The sequence below is a fragment of the Thermobia domestica genome, chromosome 18 (assembly GCF_964235325.1).
Source record: "Thermobia domestica chromosome 18, izTheDome1.hap1.1, whole genome shotgun sequence".
NCBI lineage: Eukaryota > Metazoa > Arthropoda > Insecta > Zygentoma > Lepismatidae > Thermobia > Thermobia domestica.
In genome coordinates, this window is record NC_137471.1 from 14,377,928 (window position 1) to 14,398,535 (window position 20,608).

General features: G+C 35.8%; 2 protein-coding genes across 2 annotated transcripts in view; both read left to right on the forward strand.

Moving 5' to 3' along the window:
* LOC145675957 (uncharacterized) overlaps positions 1 to 20,608 on the forward strand; it is a 468,482-nt gene that overhangs the window by 345,447 nt on the left and 102,427 nt on the right. The window contains exon 4 of the mRNA XM_081746774.1: positions 6,562 to 6,629. Coding sequence (XP_081602900.1) covers positions 6,562 to 6,629 — 68 coding nt within the window. The remainder of the gene's footprint in view (positions 1 to 6,561; positions 6,630 to 20,608) is intronic.
* On the forward strand, positions 18,083 to 19,787 carry LOC145675545 (uncharacterized). Its single transcript, XM_081746045.1, has 2 exons — positions 18,083 to 18,295; positions 19,140 to 19,787. The coding sequence occupies exons 1-2, from the start codon at positions 18,168 to 18,170 to the stop codon at positions 19,660 to 19,662; spliced, it is 651 nt and encodes a 216-aa protein (XP_081602171.1). The 5' UTR covers positions 18,083 to 18,167; the 3' UTR covers positions 19,663 to 19,787.

The following is a 20,608-nucleotide window of genomic DNA, read 5'->3' on the forward strand; positions in this document are numbered from 1 at the left end:
TAAATACGAAAATTAAAATGAATGAAGCAAAATGTTGCTAAATGGACAAGAAAGTTTTATTTTCGTTTTATTGTTCTTATTTACTGCTCTTTTGACATGAAATTTACCACATACATCTCTTTGCCGATTATACACATATAACATTATAGGAAATACCTTGCGAATTTGTTATCAATTTATATTCCTACAACAGCAATATATAGACATGCGACAATAATTTTGGACATGAGTGTACTATGACAAGCAATGGATGTAGAAATTTGATATTTGCACTGTGTGTGATAATTTTTCTGCGTACCAAAATAAGGAATTAATATGCTAATTCCGTGACCGTGCCTAGTTTTGACAACATTCGCAATCGTACGAAAAGCCGATATACATACTACTGTGTTTGTAATGAATGAATGTAACGAATATCAAATGCGAGATAGCATCCGCATTTCGGTTAACGGACGATTTTCGTACATTCGGTAATGGATCTGAGATCCGTTCTGTTATGTGTTATAAGAGTATTGTTATTAGACCTAATCCAGATATTATTTAACATCCGTTAAGTGAATGCTGTTGGTAATGTCTGGTGTTATTTGTCAACTAATGTCTCAGTAATTTGTTCTATGTGCGTGCTGTCTCTGCACTGGGGTCCCCGAATTCGATTCACATTGGGGTTCTTGGCTCGGAGACAAACCCGAATAATTGTATGGATATCACTTTAAAACTGTAGGAACCCTCTTATATAGCCCTGGTGCTTAAAAGCAACGTTAATCCCAAATTGATCAAATCCAATCTTGTTTATTTGTTGTCTTGGTTGTATTGGCCATCCAGTAGGTAATTTCACATCAATCGTTTAAATTCTATGTCTTCTGGGTACTATCTGAATGTTATTCATCATTTATATATTATAACAGTTCGCTTTCCGAATACTAGCCGCTTTGAATTACCTAGATACTGGAGACGAGAAGTAACATTTTTAAATTCGAGATGAGACGAGACACATGACAATTCTCGTCTCGCTTTCGAGGCGAAACGAGAAATTTCTAAAGTCTCTGGGCAGCAAAAGTTCATCCGTCTTAGATCTGAAATTTGGTTGTAACAAGCTTTAAATATACAGAGTGTTTCAAAAGAACACCGACAACGTTTGGGAGGTGATTCCTGACACCAAAATAAGACGAAAAGTATAGACCAACGTGGGTGCACAAATACATCCTTTGCCGAAAACATGAAAATATGAACTGTAAGGGTCCATAGCTCCAATGCTTTGGGGTCTACCGTAGCTGGGTGAAGACTTCACTTAGGAACTAATATGTGCTTTATCAAAAAATACATGCTTCAGAATTCTGAAACTTCCATAACAATTTTTATAGAGGTAGTTGGTGAATACTTCAAATTACAGTAAACAAACTGTCTGTATAAAACTTGTTGCATGAGTACCTTTGGATTCTGAAATATGTATTTTTGGATAGAGTTCCTAAGTGAAGTCTTGCCCCGACTACAGTAGGTCCCATAGTTTTGGAGCTATGGACCTTTAAAGTTCATTTTTTTCATGTTTTCGGCAGCCTAGAACTCCGAAAGGAAGCATTTGTGCACCCAGGTTGGTTTATACTTTTCGTCTTATTTTCGTGTCAGGAATCACCTTCCAGATGTTGTCGATGTTGTTTTGAAACACCCTGTATAAAACGACAATCGTGCCTTGATTGAAGAACGTAGATTGAAAGTATTTGAGAATAAGATCCTGAAACGATATTCAGATCCAAGAGGAATGGGAATAGGGAATGGCGGAAACTACATAACGAGGAACTGCATGATGTATACCGTTTATCAAACATTCTTGGAGTAATCAAATTTAGGAAGCGAAGGTGGGCAAGCAGTGGCTTATTTAAGGGGGGCTTCCGTCTTAGACCCCCACCGAAACTCAATAAACTATTTTAAATCACAGAATGGAATATCTTGTAGAATATCTTGCAGAACTTTTACATTTCCAGGAATAAAGTTAGCAAAGACATCCCCGAAACAAAATTGTAATAAGTATACAAATATAGAAATTGTATCCAGTTGGCTAAGAGCGGAAGTCAATGGAGAGCTTTTATGAACGTGGCATTGAAATTTCGGGTTCCAGAGACCATAAAGTCAGTTAGTTACAGTATTCGTGATATGAAAATTATAAATTGATGAAATGATTGTACGAATACAATGAAGAGGATTTATCAACGTTTAAAAATATTCAAGTCACTACACAGTATATTCCAACAATATATATCGAGTAAATGTTGTTATATCACACCCTACTGGACCTCTCGTAGCGCGGAAGTATTTTGATAACAGGGATAACTTGTAGATGAAATTAGGAAAAAATGTATACATAAATTTACAAAGTGAGCCGAGCCGAGAAAACTTTCCGAGAATCGAAACGAAACAAGAAAGAATTTCTCGAGAATCGAGATAAGACGAGAAAAACCTTGTTTCTCGTTTCGTCTCGTCGGCAACACTAATCCGCATAAATTTATCGGATGTGATTATTCGTATTCAGTCTATCAGAACACGAAATACTTCGTTTCTGTTAAATTGTTTCCCATCTTTGATTAGGAAGTTCTGAGCTCGATTCTCAGCGGGAGTTCATGTAGCTCGGATCACACGTTAAATTACTGACAGTTATTTTGATACGTCTTATAACAGTTGTGATGTGTAAAAAGAAACAGAAATCGCCCAACCTGCCTACAAACATACAATATTTGTGTTATTTGTGACAAAAGTTTCGCTATAACACGTCAAAAACTAGCTGCTGTTGGAAAATGAGAAAAAAATGTGATGGATTGGTCTTCATTTGTGGGGGGAAACCACAGCAAGCGGGAACTTTAGTTCTGCGTGACAAGGGAACAAACACAATCCCCGCTTCACGCACTTCCAATTCATGTCAGCACCTGTGACACCATCCGTGACTTACACACGGTTTTGTAAGGTCGCTGAAGCAGCAAATCTAGAAATGGGAACAGAGGCGGAAGGGAGAAAGTCATCTTGTCAACCGCATCATTTTTGTACCCGAAAATGGTGACAATCATTTAGTTTGTTACAGATGGTAGCACTCAAATTAAAGAAAAAAATGTGACAAAAATGCAAAATCTATGATTTGAAAAGGTTAGATTTTTTTTTCATTTGTCATCTCATCATGACGATTCGTCTGTAGAAACACTCTATGTAAATTTATTGTCACAAGTTGAAAGTCATACAATATTAACTTAGAATTAAACTTAGAAGCTCCATGGAAATTTCTTGTCAGAAACACAAAATAATACCTACAGTTTCAGTCTACAAATACAAAATAATACAGTTTCATAAAGGATAAATGAACCGAATTGAATCTAAAGAAGTTTCTTACTTTTGTTACTCCTATGGTGAACAATAGACATTAATTGGACAAAGTCTACTTTGATTTTACTAAAGCTTTCGATAAGGCTTCTCATCATATTCTTTTTTAAAAATTCCCTTTTTTCTTTGACATTTTAAGTTTTTGATACCTTTGCTTGTTTCTTATTTCTTGAGTTGTATAAGTGGGTTGTAAATCATCTATGCATAGTATTTTCTTATGGCGTCCCTCAAGGATCCAGGTTAGGTCCATCGTTATTATGTATGTGAATGATATTGGTAATTCTTTGAGTTGTTCTTTTATATTATGTGTTCGCGATTATAAGATTTTATTGTAAGTTTAAAGTTACCATGATAATCTAATGTTATAGGCAGATATTATTTCAACAAATCGATGATCTAAAAACAATCTATTAACTCTCAACATGAACAGAACCAAAGTAGTATCATATTCAAGGAAAATTCATATATCAGTTTAGCAATACAAAATTGATAATAATAAAATAGAGCTGATTTCAACTATGAAAGCTGTACTGTCAATATGTATATACAGATGGTGATCAGAAAAATGGAAACACCTGTAGTTGGCAACACGTCAGATGTATGGGTTGGCAGTGGTGTGGCGCCCGCTGGTGGTGGTGTGTCTAAGGACTTCATTTCTAACGGAAATTTACATTCTTTTTGTGCCGGAAATAATGCAATGTAGTGTATTAATATTCCGGTCTTAATTTATTTTGCGGTTAGAAGTGGATTTTTTTTTCATCTGATTTCTTGACTTGGTGTATCGAGATGTTGTATTCCCGTTTCTTTTCGAGTAAAAGGTAAATATCTGGTCGATAGTTGGTAAATACCTGGCATCGATTTCGCCTAAATGCGCACTGACAATCTCTAATAATTTCATCTGCATATGGAGTCAATCATGCTAATAGAATGTTTGAGAGGATTTTTATATGATGTTAACAAAAGAGAAATGCCTCGATAATTATCATTACAATCAATTTGTTCATATTTTTTGTGAATTAGAGGAATAATTAATTCGAGTAAAAAATCTAAAGCAACATAAACTCCACATATTCTATCAAAATATTAACTGCGTATACATGTGGGCCGCGGTGGCTCAGTGGTAGAGCGTTCACCTCTGGTGCATGGGGTTCCTGGTTCGATTTCAGCTCGCGCCAAGTGAACTTTGTGGTGGACAAATACCGTGTGCGTGGGTTTCCTTGGGGTTCTCCCGTTTTCCTCCCACTATTCATTCCACCATTTCAATCATTTCTCATCTTCACCGTCTCCTTTAGCCTGCCGGGCATATCCGTGGGACGTAAAACTCAAAGATTTCATTTTAACTGCGTATATTGCTAATAACTGAAGCTTCCATATGTACAATTCGTCTTTTCTTTCTAATATCCAATAATCTCGCTGTTCTCTTCTAGAAATAGTTCGAACTTAAAGGAGGTTTTTTGGTGGGTGACACACCAGGAGAAATTAGGGAGATATTAACCATGGAGGATAGATGTCCCTGATACATCAACATAAAAAAAAAAGATCTTGCTCAGCAGAAGGCGAGATAGTATAGTGGGGAATAGACAATTATGTGAGAATTTGTCAGCATAATAAAGTGTGCAGTCGCCAACAGCACCGGATTCAAACCCCGGTCATAGGATTGGGATTACGAATTAGATTTCTGGGCTTTCAGCATCTATGCTATGGTTAGTCCATCACCCATATGAGGGATGATGTTCCTTGCCGATCCCACTGCCCAGGGGATTGGAGAGAAAGAAAGAAATGGGGAAGAAAGGAAGCAAGCTTAGGACTATTATGTGAGATACCATCCCGACATTTACCTGATGTGAATGACGAGAAACCTCACTCATGATGGCTGGATTGAAAAAAAACTGTTACACCTTTTCGACCGAGTATCCTCACTGGGAATCGAACCATGGTCCCGCGCGCACCAAAAGCGAGAGTGTTAGCGATCAAACCCCGGTCGTGGGTCGTAGGCCTGTTAATAGTAGGACCCGTTCTATGTATTCTTGTTGTTACATAAGAACGCAAGACACAGCATTCAAAACTCCTCGCGTAGTTCATAACATTTTAAATTACAATGTTAGACATTATTGAATAATCACGTATCTATGTATTAAAATGTTAGGTTTATATGTTTATGACCAATCCTTTCGACAGTGAGTTCTCAGGAATCATGGGCTGTAGAAAGATGCCATTTTCACTGATCGATTGCAAATTTTGTGTAATTGTTTAGTTCTAATTGAATATTTAAAAAAAACATGACCGTTATTTCTTTATTACATTTTTTATGGTGTAATAGTTTATAGGGATTGTGGGACGTTACAAGGGATAGACTGGAAGTGTTGAAATATTAGAAAAGTAAAGCAGTATACCCTATAAGTTATACATTCCAACACAACATATTCGGATACAGTGGTTGTATATCTTTCAGGCGTTTGTATCATGACCAAATGATAATGAAAAAAAAGGTAACAATTTCTCCAGTCTAAGATGAATCTTTATAGTTTGGAATGTTTTGCCAAATGTACACTATATATCACTGATATTATAATTAATTGTGCTTACTGCATGCAAAAAGAAAGAAAACACTGGTCATACATACAAACTTCAACCGGAAATAGGGTCAGTCGTGCAAACGGTGCAAGATATTGAAACAATAATCGGAAAAATCTCCCCTTTGTGCTACCCCTTGCCGATTTTTATCAAAATGTCTTTCACTTGTGTCTGTAAAGGGACATTTACAGATATGAGGAATGACAAGGAGATTCATGCTCTTATGTTAATGATGCGCTGTATTGAGAGCGTAGGTTCAGCTAGATTTTCCTAAAATCTCCCTATCACATTATACAAGTCATTATATTTTTTGTACTGTACGCATTTACTCATATATTGTTGCGAAACTCATAGCTCAGAGACGAAACCGGTTTTCTTTACGTAGAATATATACTTTTGACTTGTTCTCATGAATAGTGTTATGACTTTTGGAACATCCTGTACATTTGTACTTCAGTACAATAATTTACTGTGTTTGTTATCCATAATAATTTTCTATATCTGGATTTTCATGTCATTTTTTTTTCTATTTCCGTTTCAATAATATTAATATAGATGATGCCAAACAAACTCTTTCAAGGATTTCTTTTACCCTTCAACTAACATTATTTATTTTTTTCGTTGCAGTGGCGTTTCACAACGCACTCCCCTTTATTGGATTTGGCTTCCTGGACAACTTCATAATGATCGTAGCGGTGAGTAACTGAAACTTAATTTACATCGGGATGTGTACAGATCCACTTGTTGTTAACAAGGTTGCGGCACTGGGTAAACAACCTTGGTGCTTCTAGAGAGAGAGAGAGAAAAGTTATTTCACGATTCTCCCTCCCATGGGAATGCCTCTTACTAGAATCACAGGGAATTGATTCAGAACATTAGTGTTGATACAGAATCGTATCTAAACGAAATTTAACAGGAATTTGGAATTGTTTCACATGAGTAATGTGGTGTAATTTCCGTTTCTCTAGATTTCAGTAACATACACAGTATGCGCTGGCAATGAAATTAAAATGATGTATTTTTTATCAGCTCAGCATAAAAATACTAAGTGTTCACAAACAGGACAGTATAACTTCAAATATCCTAACTCCAGTCATTTGGGTCACCAAATATCCTGATCAATATCAGAAAAGGCAAAATTTTATTTCCATATATATATATATATATATATATATATATATATATATATATATATATAGTGGACTCTTTTTAATTCGAAGTCCAAGGGGACACGAAAAAACTTCGAATTATCCAACAACATTCATTTTCAAACCAAAGTACTGTGTATAAAAAAACATATTCTTATGGTCTAGACTATACCTTTAAAGCAGCTTATTATTTGCGTGATCGAATACCGCAAATTAACGAACGACATTGACTCCACATAATTGAAACTACGTATACAATGGAAAATATATTTACGTACAACACTACAAATACATTGAATAGCCCAAACAATTAAAACCAGTAACAATTTGATATTCTGTTCTCACTTTCATGAAGTCGTGAACCACATTTGCTTAAATTTGATTGTTTTTGTACGGTCAATAAATCTTGAATTTCATGTATTGCGTGGTATACGATATTAATAACATTTGGTTGACTTTATCAATAATTCATCTTAAATTTTCAACCAATTCTGAAACAAGATGAGATTGGCACACATTCTCTATCTTTACTTCTTCCCCAACTGACCTTCATCTTATCACTACATAGATTTTCTATTTATCTTTTGTATTACTCTTCCCTATGGCTGCATCTGGATAACTGAAAACACGTCAAAACTGTATTTCTCTGTTTACATCTGTCCAACATTAAAAGTTTTCAACTGTATTTACTACGAATTATCCAAAACATAGGTTCAAAAGTTCGATTTATCCACGACTTTTTACTATTGTTTTCAATACAGTTTTCAAGGGGAATAGACTTCTGTTCGAATTATCCAAGTTCGAATTAACGAGACTCCATTGTATATATATGGATGTTCTAAAAATGGCAGCCACGGACCACATGTAACGAAAAACACCCTTAATCCCCCTTCTTTTTCAGAATGACCACCCCGGGCCAAAATCCATACTTGAATAGAATGAAAAAGAATATCACACATCTAAACATTCAAATACAGACCCGCCCACCAGGGAAATAATCCTGAAAAAAGCGAGGAGAGCTTTCGCCGGTACTGTATTAAAAGGCCGCGTAGCGCACCCAGAATATGTATAGGTATAACTCTCACCATTAATTTTACGAAAAATGCAAGCAAAAATTCTCAGTTGTTTCAAGGAAGTTAATTAGCAATGACAAAACCTACTATTTCAATTTTAACAAGGATAAACAATTTATTATAACAAAAAGAAAAAAAAGTAATAATAATAAAAAATAAAAAAAAAACAAATAGTACACAAAATATTAACAGTTCGATATTAATAGTAATAAGAAGAACAAACAATCTTACTGTTTTCTGATGGAAAAACAGCCTAGCACACATTAAAAAAAAAAAAAAGTCGCCATTCCAACATGGCCTACACCAACCACTATGTTTCGTCTTTTCAGTAATCTAACTTTTCAATCAGCAATATTTTGCACTTGCTCGAGACTAAATAAGACAAATCAGAAGTATTTATCATTTTTCAAATACCATTATGAGTATACTCACGAAATTTCTGATGATACATTTACACCAATTTTCACAAAAAACAATAATTTAATTTAACAGATTTGAAAAAGAAACACTACGTACCTCGAAGAGTGACCAACTGACGATCTACGTCAGTTGATCCATGGCTTCCATTCCGGGTTCAAAACCAACCAATCACAATCCGGATTTTACATCACGAGGACCTCGTCATATTACCTTACCAGCTGGTACCAGATCTTCATATATATTTTCTTACTACAACACAAACCTGATTTTGAGACCAAAAAGGTAGGATAAAAAAGGGTGAAGGGAGAATAAGGTCGCAAGTCTCCATATTAATCAAAGATGGCGCCATCTATTTCCTAAATAATCCATAATAACAAGTGACCCACATATTCGCGACGATCCACGTCGTCACACATCCCCCTCCATAGATGAAAAATTTTACCCAAAGAAATTTTTCATTACTGACCAATTTTTCAATAAAATGAACAAATTAAATCATCTTAACCAAATTTGAGGAGTACCTTAGACATTTTTCAATGAAGATGAAATGAAATGATGATGGAAAAAGTGTTAGTAGATGATTGATTGATTATGAAGGTGAACAATAACAACAAAATATACACACAAAACTGGTACCCTCACTTCTCATTATCCCTTTCAATTATCACTGATGTTATTAACATTTCTATGTTCTCTATATAATTTTGCTAAACTTGTATGGGTAACAACCGTCTTACCATCTTCAGTCTTACATTGAAGTGTGTTGGCAGTAGGTTTAGATACGACTGTCATTGGCCCCCACCACTGTGGCATCAATGACTTTGTTACGTTATCTTTCAAGGAAGATTTTAACTGAGACTTCACCAACACCCTGTCTCCGACAGCAAACGTGACTGGAAGCATCCGCTTATTATACAACCGACGCCTTGCTTCCCATGCTTTATCCATATTAACGAAAGCTTGCTCCCATATTTGGGCATTATTAGGACCCTCCAAATCCTCAGGTGTAATACTCCACTTTACCATCAACGTATCCACCGGTTCTCTCCCAAAAAACAGACGAAATGGACTAAACTTAAGCTCCGCATGTTCCGCAGCATTAAGACAAAATTGGAGCTCATTCAGGAAACGTACCCATTTCTCCTGCTTACCATCCAGATATGCCCGAAGGCTCGTTTTAACCAATCTCACATATTTTTCAACTGCGTTCCCTCCTGGAAAATACGGAGAACAGCGTATGTGCTTTATCCCATTACCAAACAAAAATTGTTTGAAGTAGGCCGATGAAAAACAAGGGCCCCGGTCCGTGGAAATAGCTCTAATAAATCCATATTTACAGAAAATATCATATAGCGCCTTAACTACTAACTTACTAGTAGCATTGCGTAAGGGAACTAAATGTAAATAACGACTCGCATTATCTAAGCACAGAAGGACATATTGATACCCGAAACTAGACGGCAACGGCCCCGCTAAATCTGCGTAATAGTGGGCGTTAACTTCCTTACAATATTCCGAAATTAGTTGTCCTTGCGGAAGAGTATTCCGTGCCTTTACTAATTGACACTCATGGCACGAGCGAACGAAGTCCCGCACTTCGTTGAATATATTTGGCCAAGAAAAATATCTACAAATCTTTTTGTATACCTTCAACAAACCTAAGTGCCCGCCATTGGGCAATAAAGTATGATAATAGCTTAGTAGTAGAGGTCTCAAAATACGTGGGACGAGTATTTTATAAGGCGACACCTTGGCCTTGGTTTTTATGTATAAAGTATCTCTCATTAACTTATATTGTTCATGCTCTCCGCCATGGCTCTTTACCATCTCATAAATATCCTTAGTATCTGCCTCTGATTGCTGATACTGTTTAATGTCCTCATGTGCTAGCGGTAAATTCCACAGACTATACATATATCCCTCTGAGTCATTAAAAGGACAAGGATCAACATCAATATCATTTGGATTTATCTCATAAATCCTTGAAAGAAAATCTACCTGATAGTTCTTATAAGACGAGACATGCACTATTTTAAATCTGAACTCAAATAAGTTCTGTACAATATTGGCATATCTTCCTAAGTTCTTAGGGTTTCGCAGCATATTAACCAAGGCACTATTATCCGTGAAAATAGTAAACTCCGAACATAAAAACGGGCGAAATCTCATTACCGCATTATATATAGCAAGAAGTTCAAGTTGAAAAATAGTGCGATTAAAATCAGCTGGTTTCAAAGTTTTACTGTAGAACCATACAGGACGCAATAAACCTTGCTCATCCTTTTGTGACAAAATAGCCGCTTGGCAACGTAAAGTAGCATCGGTATGTAAGTAAAAGCGCTTACTCATGTCCGGAATTCGCAAAATAATTTTTTCAGAAAAAGCCTCTTTTATTTGTGCAAGACTCTCATCCTGTAACGGACCCCACTCAAACTTCACCTTCGGAGATCTTAATCGATTCATCGGCTCTACGATACCTGCATAATTATCGCAGAATTTAGCGTAGAAATTTAAAAATCCTAACATTTTACACAACCCCCGACGATTTACAGGCGGACGGAGATCCTGTATAGCTTGCAACCTATCTGGCAACATAGATATCTCACCATCTTTAATAAGAAACCCCAAAAATTCTATACTACTTCTCAAAAGTAAGCATTTATCTGGTGAGATGGTTAAGCCCCTTTTCGCAAAACGCGATAAGACTTCTTCTAATAACCGATTATGTTCTTGGATTGTAGAACCAAAGATCACAATGTCATCTGCATAGTATTCTACCCCGCGCCCACGTAGGTCTCCCAGGATATCATCCAAGGCCCTCATAAGTGCTTGTACTCCGACACAAATACCCATGGGGATTCGCAAATATTCATATAATTTATCCTGTACGGCGAATGCTGTGAGCTTACGGCTATCGGGAGTCAACTGTAACTGGAAAAAAGCTTTTTTTCCATCTATCTTGCTTACATATTTAGCTTTAGCGAGCGAACTAATACATTCCTCTATATTAGGACATGGCAAGCCGTCCCCACAAATGAGCCGATTCAGTTTAGAGTAGTTGACTACTAATCGAGGTGACCCATCTTTATTACGCACCAGGAAGCACGGAGATCTATATTCAGACTTAGAAGGTTGTATCACACCATTTTCTAATAATTGTTCAATTAAGTTCGATAACTCTTGTTGCTGACTTTTCGAAAAAGGATATTGGCGCTCCCGAACTACTTCATCGGACTTTAATTGAATAGTGTATTCAAAGTCACTGATAGTACCAATTCGGTGGGTAATGACATTCGCATATTTATCTAATAAATATTCTACATACTGAACCAAAGTAGGATCTTGTTTCACCATATCCTCATCAATACCGTTCAAAATCTTAACCTTTTCATCTGTACTAATTTCCCACTTATCGCTTTTACATTTGTTAAATGCTAATAGTAACGGATCCCCTTCCTGACCCAAAACATCAGAAGAATTATAATCTTCTTTACTATAACAAGACGTTACATCATCATTAACACACTGTTTTTCTCCCTCTATTGACATAGAACTAACAGAGCCACCTATATCCGCGACACTTTTTCGATTAGAATTAAAGCTGGAATTCTCTTTTATTTTCTCAACCGAATGTTTATTGTTTCTCCTACCATTTACTTTTTTATGTTGTTTCTTCTGGAATGAATGCTTTTTGTCAAACCTGTTCTTTTCCTCTCCATTACCAAACATCCTTGGACCACCAGACGAAGTTCCAGTGTCGCTCTCCCTATCAGCAGTAGTTTCAGGAAAACTCGAGCGAGCGAAGATCAATTGCCTATTTACTCCACGTTTATTCTTTCTTTTGCTCCAGGGCGTACCATCGGGACTAGAGAGATCTCCCAAAAATAGCCTAGCGGATGACCCTCCGTCGCCAGGACCCCTGGAATGACAAGAAGCCGCAGAAGAATTCGTTTGGAAAGATGAGGGGGAGGGGAAGTCAACAAGAGGGGTTGTAACATTTCCTTTGCTAAAAACAACCTTAGATTCATTGAAATCCACTAAAACTCCTTCCTGACGAAAACAGTCTAGTCCCATCAAAATGGGAAATTCCAATTCTTTAAACAAAAACAGTTTGCATTTAAAGGTGTAATCATTCACCGTAAATGGAATCAAAACTGAAGGTCTCAACACCATAGATTCGTTATTTATAGTCTTTCCTTTAAAACACTCTTTATAATTTACTTGCACATCACTAGAGTTTTTAATTTTATTGAAAAGCTCCAAATTCAAAAGATTAGTCACACACCCACTATCTAAACAACTATTCACTGCAGTTCCACATACTTTAACTTCAATACACGCTGCATCATCTTTTTTATTTAAACGATTTAAGTTCCTATTAATCTTATTTGAAAAAGAAGAAAATGTTTTCGAACTTTTGTTTTCTGGGCATAGTCTCACTGGATGTGGACCCTGACACTTGTAACAGCTTATAGTTCTACGAGAATTCTTAAAGTCACTCCTTACCGGAGCATCTGGCAACCCTGTTTGGGACGTCGCTTTATAACTAAACTGCTTCATATAAAGTTCATGATATCTGTATTCACTAACTAGTTTATTAAGTTCATCTATTGTCTGGGGTTTTCTTTGGTAAAACAACCGCTCCCTTATGTTCGGAAGAACGCCACTGGTAATAAAACTAATCAGCTTTTCGTCCCCACAACGCAACTTCAAAAGTTTATCAACAGTGGTTACACGCTTTACAAAAGCTTTTAAATCCTCGTTATTTTCTTGATGGCGATACATATATTCTACTATTATTCTCTGAATAGCACATTCTGATAATAAATTATGAAAAACAAAGTCACGTGCAAGATCCCAGCTTTTACATGTATGTGGCAGCTCGTTCAGAATTTCCTGCAGTGGACCCGTAACTTTCCCACGCAATGAATACAAAACCGCAGAAAAAGGAAAACGCTCAATATTACAAAACTCATCAATCTTTTGAATAAATTGATACAATTTTAAGGGATCCGTACCATCACAATTCTCTAATGATTCCATGAATGAACGTAAAACCAAAAATGCTGATGATTGTTCCATCTTATTAAAACAACTATTTTGTGTCAATCCAGATAGAGTTTCAGCTCTAGCTTCTTCGTTCACCGAGCTAAAAGGTAAATGACCTGGCTGACTGCCAGCTGTTTGCACACACACACTACCATCCGGCTGTGTGGTTGTGTTATCAGTGCCTCTACCTTGACCTACTACAACACTCGAACCAACAGGTGCAGACTTGCTGTTAGCAGTTGTTATGGACAACAGCAGTTTCTTAGCATCACTTTCATTCATAGAAAATATTTTCGATTGCTTTTCTTCTATAGTCATATTCAAAAATGCATTAACATCCACAGGAATTTCGTCTATAAACTCTTCATCAAGAAAGAAACTAGAATCCCCACCTACAGCCATTGTTTTTATTTTTGGATACGATTCTATACTTATATACCAGATAGTATGGGTTCGATCCCCGGAACCAATTCCTTGAATTGCCGTACAAAGACTTCCTACAAGGTACCCAAATAATATATACGAGCAAGTAATTACATGCACAGCACTGACTTTATATGCCATTAACATGAAAGTAAACAACTGAATTTAAATTTAAATTTAATAAGTGAGAGTATTTTAACGGAGTTGGTCACTCTTCTGTAACGAAAAACACCCTTAATCCCCCTTCTTTTTCAGAATGACCACCCCGGGCCAAAATCCATACTTGAATAGAATGAAAAAGAATATCACACATCTAAACATTCAAATACAGACCCGCCCACCAGGGAAATAATCCTGAAAAAAGCGAGGAGAGCTTTCGCCGGTACTGTATTAAAAGGCCGCGTAGCGCACCCAGAATATGTATAGGTATAACTCTCACCATTAATTTTACGAAAAATGCAAGCAAAAATTCTCAGTTGTTTCAAGGAAGTTAATTAGCAATGACAAAACCTACTATTTCAATTTTAACAAGGATAAACAATTTATTATAACAAAAAGAAAAAAAAGTAATAATAATAAAAAATAAAAAAAAAAACAAATAGTACACAAAATATTAACAGTTCGATATTAATAGTAATAAGAAGAACAAACAATCTTACTGTTTTCTGATGGAAAAACAGCCTAGCACACATTAAAAAAAAAAAAAAAAAAAAAGTCGCCATTCCAACATGGCCTACACCAACCACTATGTTTCGTCTTTTCAGTAATCTAACTTTTCAATCAGCAATATTTTGCACTTGCTCGAGACTAAATAAGACAAATCAGAAGTATTTATCATTTTTCAAATACCATTATGAGTATACTCACGAAATTTCTGATGATACATTTACACCAATTTTCACAAAAAACAATAATTTAATTTAACAGATTTGAAAAAGAAACACTACGTACCTCGAAGAGTGACCAACTGACGATCTACGTCAGTTGATCCATGGCTTCCATTCCGGGTTCAAAACCAACCAATCACAATCCGGATTTTACATCACGAGGACCTCGTCATATTACCTTACCAGCTGGTACCAGATCTTCATATATATTTTCTTACTACAACACAAACCTGATTTTGAGACCAAAAAGGTAGGATAAAAAAGGGTGAAGGGAGAATAAGGTCGCAAGTCTCCATATTAATCAAAGATGGCGCCATCTATTTCCTAAATAATCCATAATAACAAGTGACCCACATATTCGCGACGATCCACGTCGTCACACACAGAGCAGTATTCTACAGGTCAAAATAAGACGAAAATGTTACATGATGGAATGCCCTCCGGGGTCTTCTTCGGTCGCTATGAGCAATCGAAATTTCACTATGTGGCAGCATCGCATAGTAACTAGGAACCATTAGAATTGCACTATAAATCCATCAGTTACATCAATTGTTAAGGTAATAAGTAGTTCTGGTGTTAACGTTTATTGACTTTAGCTGTCATCTGGCAAGAAACTCGATGTAATTATTTGATGGTTTGGTAGGTCTAATCTATGGTTCTTTATCTGCGATGTTACCACATAGAGCAATTCGCGGCACCAGACGAGGACCCAAAAGGTTTACAAATATATGAGCCCACGAACTACAGAGTGCTATTCTACAAGTCAAAACCGCTGCATCATTTGACTTCCAAACGATGCTATGCATAAGTGTCAGCCAGACAGTGACAGTTTAACGTCCTGTTCAGCAGCGAGGCTATATGAGACGGGGTCCTACTGATTAACGTGCAATCCGAATCACATGAGCTCCCGCCGGGAATCGAACCCGGGTCTCCCATGGCAACATAAGTATCGCAAGTCTGTGTCCGTTCGTCTGTCGACAAAAATGTAAGAAATATCGAATAGCAGTTTTTTTGGAATCGATTTATCATGTCAATAATAGATTGCATCTCTTCCGTTAATCTCATATGCAGACCGGAAGTGGTTGAAATTGACCATTTCCGGTTTCAACGTTTTTCGCTGAAGAACAAAACGGTAATAGATAGCGATAAGCTGTTTTTACAATTGATTTAGTGTCTGTGAAATTATTATTATTATTATTATTATTATTATTATTATTATTATTATTATTAGTAGTAGTAGTAGTAGTAGTAGTAGTAGTAGTAGTAGTAGTAGTAGTAGTAGTATTATTAAGGTACGGTCTCACTTTTAATATGTAACTTTTATTTGGAATTGTGAACCCAAATATTTTGCAAACTCTATTGAATCTATTCAAAATAATTTTCTTGCGTTGTTAAAATGGAAATTAAAGCAATATTCTAATATGAGCTTAAGTGCTATACGCGAGGATTTAAGCTTATTAACCCTTGGTGACACACGCAGTCTTTTCGATCTAAAATTCTTACATGGAACTTTTTTTTATTTAGATGGTTTAATTTCGTTAAGAGTTCCTTATTGTAGAACCAGGAAATTTACTGCTTTTGTTTGAACTATGCTATTTGCCAAATCTTCTATTTATATCTGTATTGAGACAGCTAATAAATTTCGTTCTATTTTAGATCTATTACAATCTGAATTTCTAATTGTTCGTCATCAATTCTTTAAACTTTTTTAAAGTTTTTACTTTTTCCTCGAGAGGGTGCCTTTAATATGCGTGTATATATTTTTTTTCTTTTATTTGTATTAGTGTCTGTCTTTTCGTATTTATGTAATTGATTTTTATGTTAATGTATGTAATTTTACTATGTATGCATGTAATTTTTCGCATGTAATCTTTATGCATGTATTTTTTTTTTAAATTGCAGATACTATATGTTTGTTTTTATTTTTATATTCATATAGCATGATGCATTTAGCGTGTTTCTTTTATGATTTTATGTATAAACTGTGTATATAATTATTATGCAATGTATTGACCGTACCTTGTATTATTCGTAGCTCACTTGTTTCTGTCAAGTTGTTGATGCCAATAAGCTGCTGATAGGGATGGCCAATTCCGGAATTTTTACTTTCCGGAATCCGGAAAGTAAAATCGGAAAATTCCGGAATTCGGAAAAATTCCGGATTTCGGAAAAAATCCGGAATTCGGAAAAATTCCGGAATTTAGAAAAAATCCGGATTTCGGAAAAATTCCGGAATTCGGAAAAATTCCGGATTTCGGAAAAATTCCGGATTTCGGAAAAATTCCGGATTTCGGAAAAATTCCGGAATTCGGAAAAATTCCGGAATTTAGAAAAAATCCGGATTTCGGAAAAATTCCGGAATTCGGAAAAATTCCGGAATTTAGAAAAAATCCGGATTTCGGAAAAAATCCGGAATTCGGAAAAAATCCGGAATTTAGAAAAAATCCGGATTTCGGAAAAAATCCGGATTTCGGAAAAATTCCGGATTTCGGAAAAAATCCGGAATTCGGAAAAATTCCGGAATTCGGAAAAATTATTTTTTCTTTTTGTAATCCTAAGAATTTTGTTCAAACGCAAACGAACAAATTTCCTTTTTGTAATCCTAAGAATGTATGATGCAAATTAAGCTGAAACTTACATCCTAAAGTATACACTACTCAATCTTCCCATGGTTAATGAGATGTAGTCCAAAAGTACGATGTACTTCTAATATTTAATTTTTGTTTTACTGTGATATTGTCCAGAGGTAAGACATATATCACACTGAGATAAACAACTTGACATAATGAAGATGTTATCATACGTAGTTTTCCAGAAAATCGTGAGAAACTAATTTTTGTGAAGTTAAAATATGCGTCTCTTGTTGCCAGTGGGATGCAATTGATAACTTTTATGCTGGAATAGTCTTATTATTATTATTATTATTATTATTATTATTATTATTATTATTATTATTAATATTATTATTATTATTATCAATCGTTTATGTACTGTAAAAGAAAAATGTGAACCGTTAAGTAGTAGATTTTATCTGTTGTTTTTTGATATCTTCTAACAGTAATAACAAACTGCTTGTAAATACGCAATGATTATCAAGGACAATGGCATATTAACCCGGCAGTTCCCAGTGTCACCTACAGGTGACACTGCTTTGGATGCATGTAATTTAATTTATTTTTCTTGAAACTTAGTTTCGATTGTCAAAGGGTGAAGAATTGTCCTTAAACAAACAAATGAGTGGCACTAGAACTCTAAAGCCATCTAGTGGAAACTTCTGCATTGATGTTTCCAGAATAGCGTCACTGAATGTTAGCAAGATGAGCAGGTGTGCCCGAAATGACGCTTCTACCAGTCACAGAAGGTGAGTATGTGTAATATAAATGTTATAGTATTTTTCTTCAAGTATCAGTTAGTGATAATATTTGTTTTCTAGAAAAGAAATCTAAACTCTAATTTATCTTATGACCAGTTGAATTTCCGTTGTCACCTACAGGTGACACTGGGATATAGAGCTACTTTTTGTATTGAAGAATGTAATAAGTACTACTATCGTATAACCTGGAATATTGTGCTTTTGTGTGTCTGTGTATGTGTGTGAATACGCGCGTGTGTGTGAGAGAGAGAGAGAGAGAGAGGGGGGAAGAAAAAGAGAGAGAGATGTACGTAACTTATTCACTTGTGACAATAGAAAGGGTAAAAAAGGGACCACCTAACTATTTGTGTTAGGTAAAGTTAGTCTACTTGTGTGATAAAAGATAAGAAGTCAAGATTGCTGTTTGGTGATATTTTGTCCCTTGTACAGAAGAAAATACACAATTAGTTACCTTCTACATTGGTAGAAAAATTTAGTCATATTTACCGTCAATAAACTCTTAAATTTAGTTTTCATTCAGTGCAGAATTTTCTTGCAAGGAATATGCACCTTTTGTAGAGCTTTTATTTCATTTCGTTTACATGTTTTGCTATCAACTAAAAGAGACTTCTCTGGTTCCATTCAACCTAATATCCAATGAATATGTGCGAATCCAAAGCAGTCAAAGTTTCGTTCCGAATATATATCTTGCTTCAGTCGAGAAAACTACTTATCCAACAGGCATTTCATATTATTTTGGAATTTTAGAGATTCGAATTCATCTGCTACTTTATACAAAATAACTGTTACAGTGATTCCAAGATTGCTTTATTCAAAAAATCTCTTTTTTCAGCTTGAAGCTCCATGAAATTCTCGACTGTTTGGAAGAAAACGAATCTGATCTTGACCTACAAGAAATAGTTCTAATTCCTCCTGAAGATGACTATAACACTGAAGAAGACAGCGGAGATGAAGATGTGGCTGATATCAATCGACTACCTCCAAGGGTTTTGAGGTCTTCTGTTGAAGTAAACATTACTTCACAAGAAGTTGAAGATGAACACACAAAATATGCTGACAGGGAGAAAAGTGTTTATAATAGTGGTGATGTACCTTACAAGAAAGGGAAGCTAACGAGTAAATCAGTGACTAAACATTCCAGTTTCATCTCTGAACGTAGAGAGTGGTCCGGAAGACACGAGGTATTCACAAACCAATGTGGACGGGGAGACAAAGATGAAGTGGTTTCTCATAACAAAGAGTTGATAGTTTCTCCAACGGAGTGCTTTGAACTTGTTTTTCTGATGAAGTTATTGAACACATTTGTGAAATGTCAAATAGATATGCTTCACAAAACAATCACGCACTCGCCGTAACAACAGATGAGATTAGGGTTTATATTGCGATTCTGCTTTTAACAGGTTATCTGACACCAAAATACTTACGCATGTTGTGGGAAATCAAGGCTGATACTCACAACAAGACGGTTGAAGCTAGTATGAGAAGAAATAGATTTTTTGAAATTCAAAAGTATGTTCATCTGTCAAACGACCTAAATCTCCCAGAAAATGACAAATTTGGCAAAGTTAGGGCATATTTTACAATTCTAAATAAGAAATTTACTGATAATTTCAAAAAAGTAAGTTCCTCTCATATATATATAGATGAAACCACGATTCCTTATTTTGGTCGCCATGGCACCAAACAGCATATCCATGGCAAGCCTTTGCGGTTTGGTTACAAAGTGTGGTCTGCTGCTGCACGCGAGGGATACCTGATCACATTTGAGCCTTATCAAGGATCTAAATCTGCTCATTTACCCAAGCAAGACGAATTCGGTTTGGGAGCTGCTGTTGTACTCGAGATGGAATCACGTCTTCCTCGTGAATTAGGTCCTTATAATCTGTATTTTGACAACTTCTTTACATCGTTGTCCCTTCTAACAGAACTTTCAAACCGTAACACTGGTGGAACAGGGACTATTAGGGAAAACAGAACTCAGAAATGCCCTGTCAAAGACACACATCTGCCAAAGAAAATGAATCAAAGATCCATGTCTTTCAAGTGTACCAAAGACATTACGATTGTCAAGTAGAATGATAATAGTGTAGTGACTATTGCGTCTAATTGTCACTCCCCACTCCCAATTTCCAAAGTTGATAGAATAGGAATGATCGAATCGAAAAGAAGAAAGATTCAAATGGAATGCCCGTCAGTTATACAAAAATATAACAGTTACATGGGAGAGGTAGATAGGTTTGACGAAAATGTTCACCGTATGCGCATAGGTTACCGGGGTAAAAAGTGGTGGTTCCCTCTGTT

What these genes read in the sequence shown, in the direction of transcription:
- LOC145675545 (XM_081746045.1), top strand. Translation starts at nt 18,168, where the DNA reads ATGAGTGGCACTAGAACTCTAAAGCCATCTAGTGGAAACTTCTGCATT. An exon ending in GCTTCTACCAGTCACAGAAG is followed by an intron (nt 18,296 to 19,139) that starts GTGAGTATGTGT and finishes CTCTTTTTTCAG; the next exon opens with CTTGAAGCTCCATGAAATTC.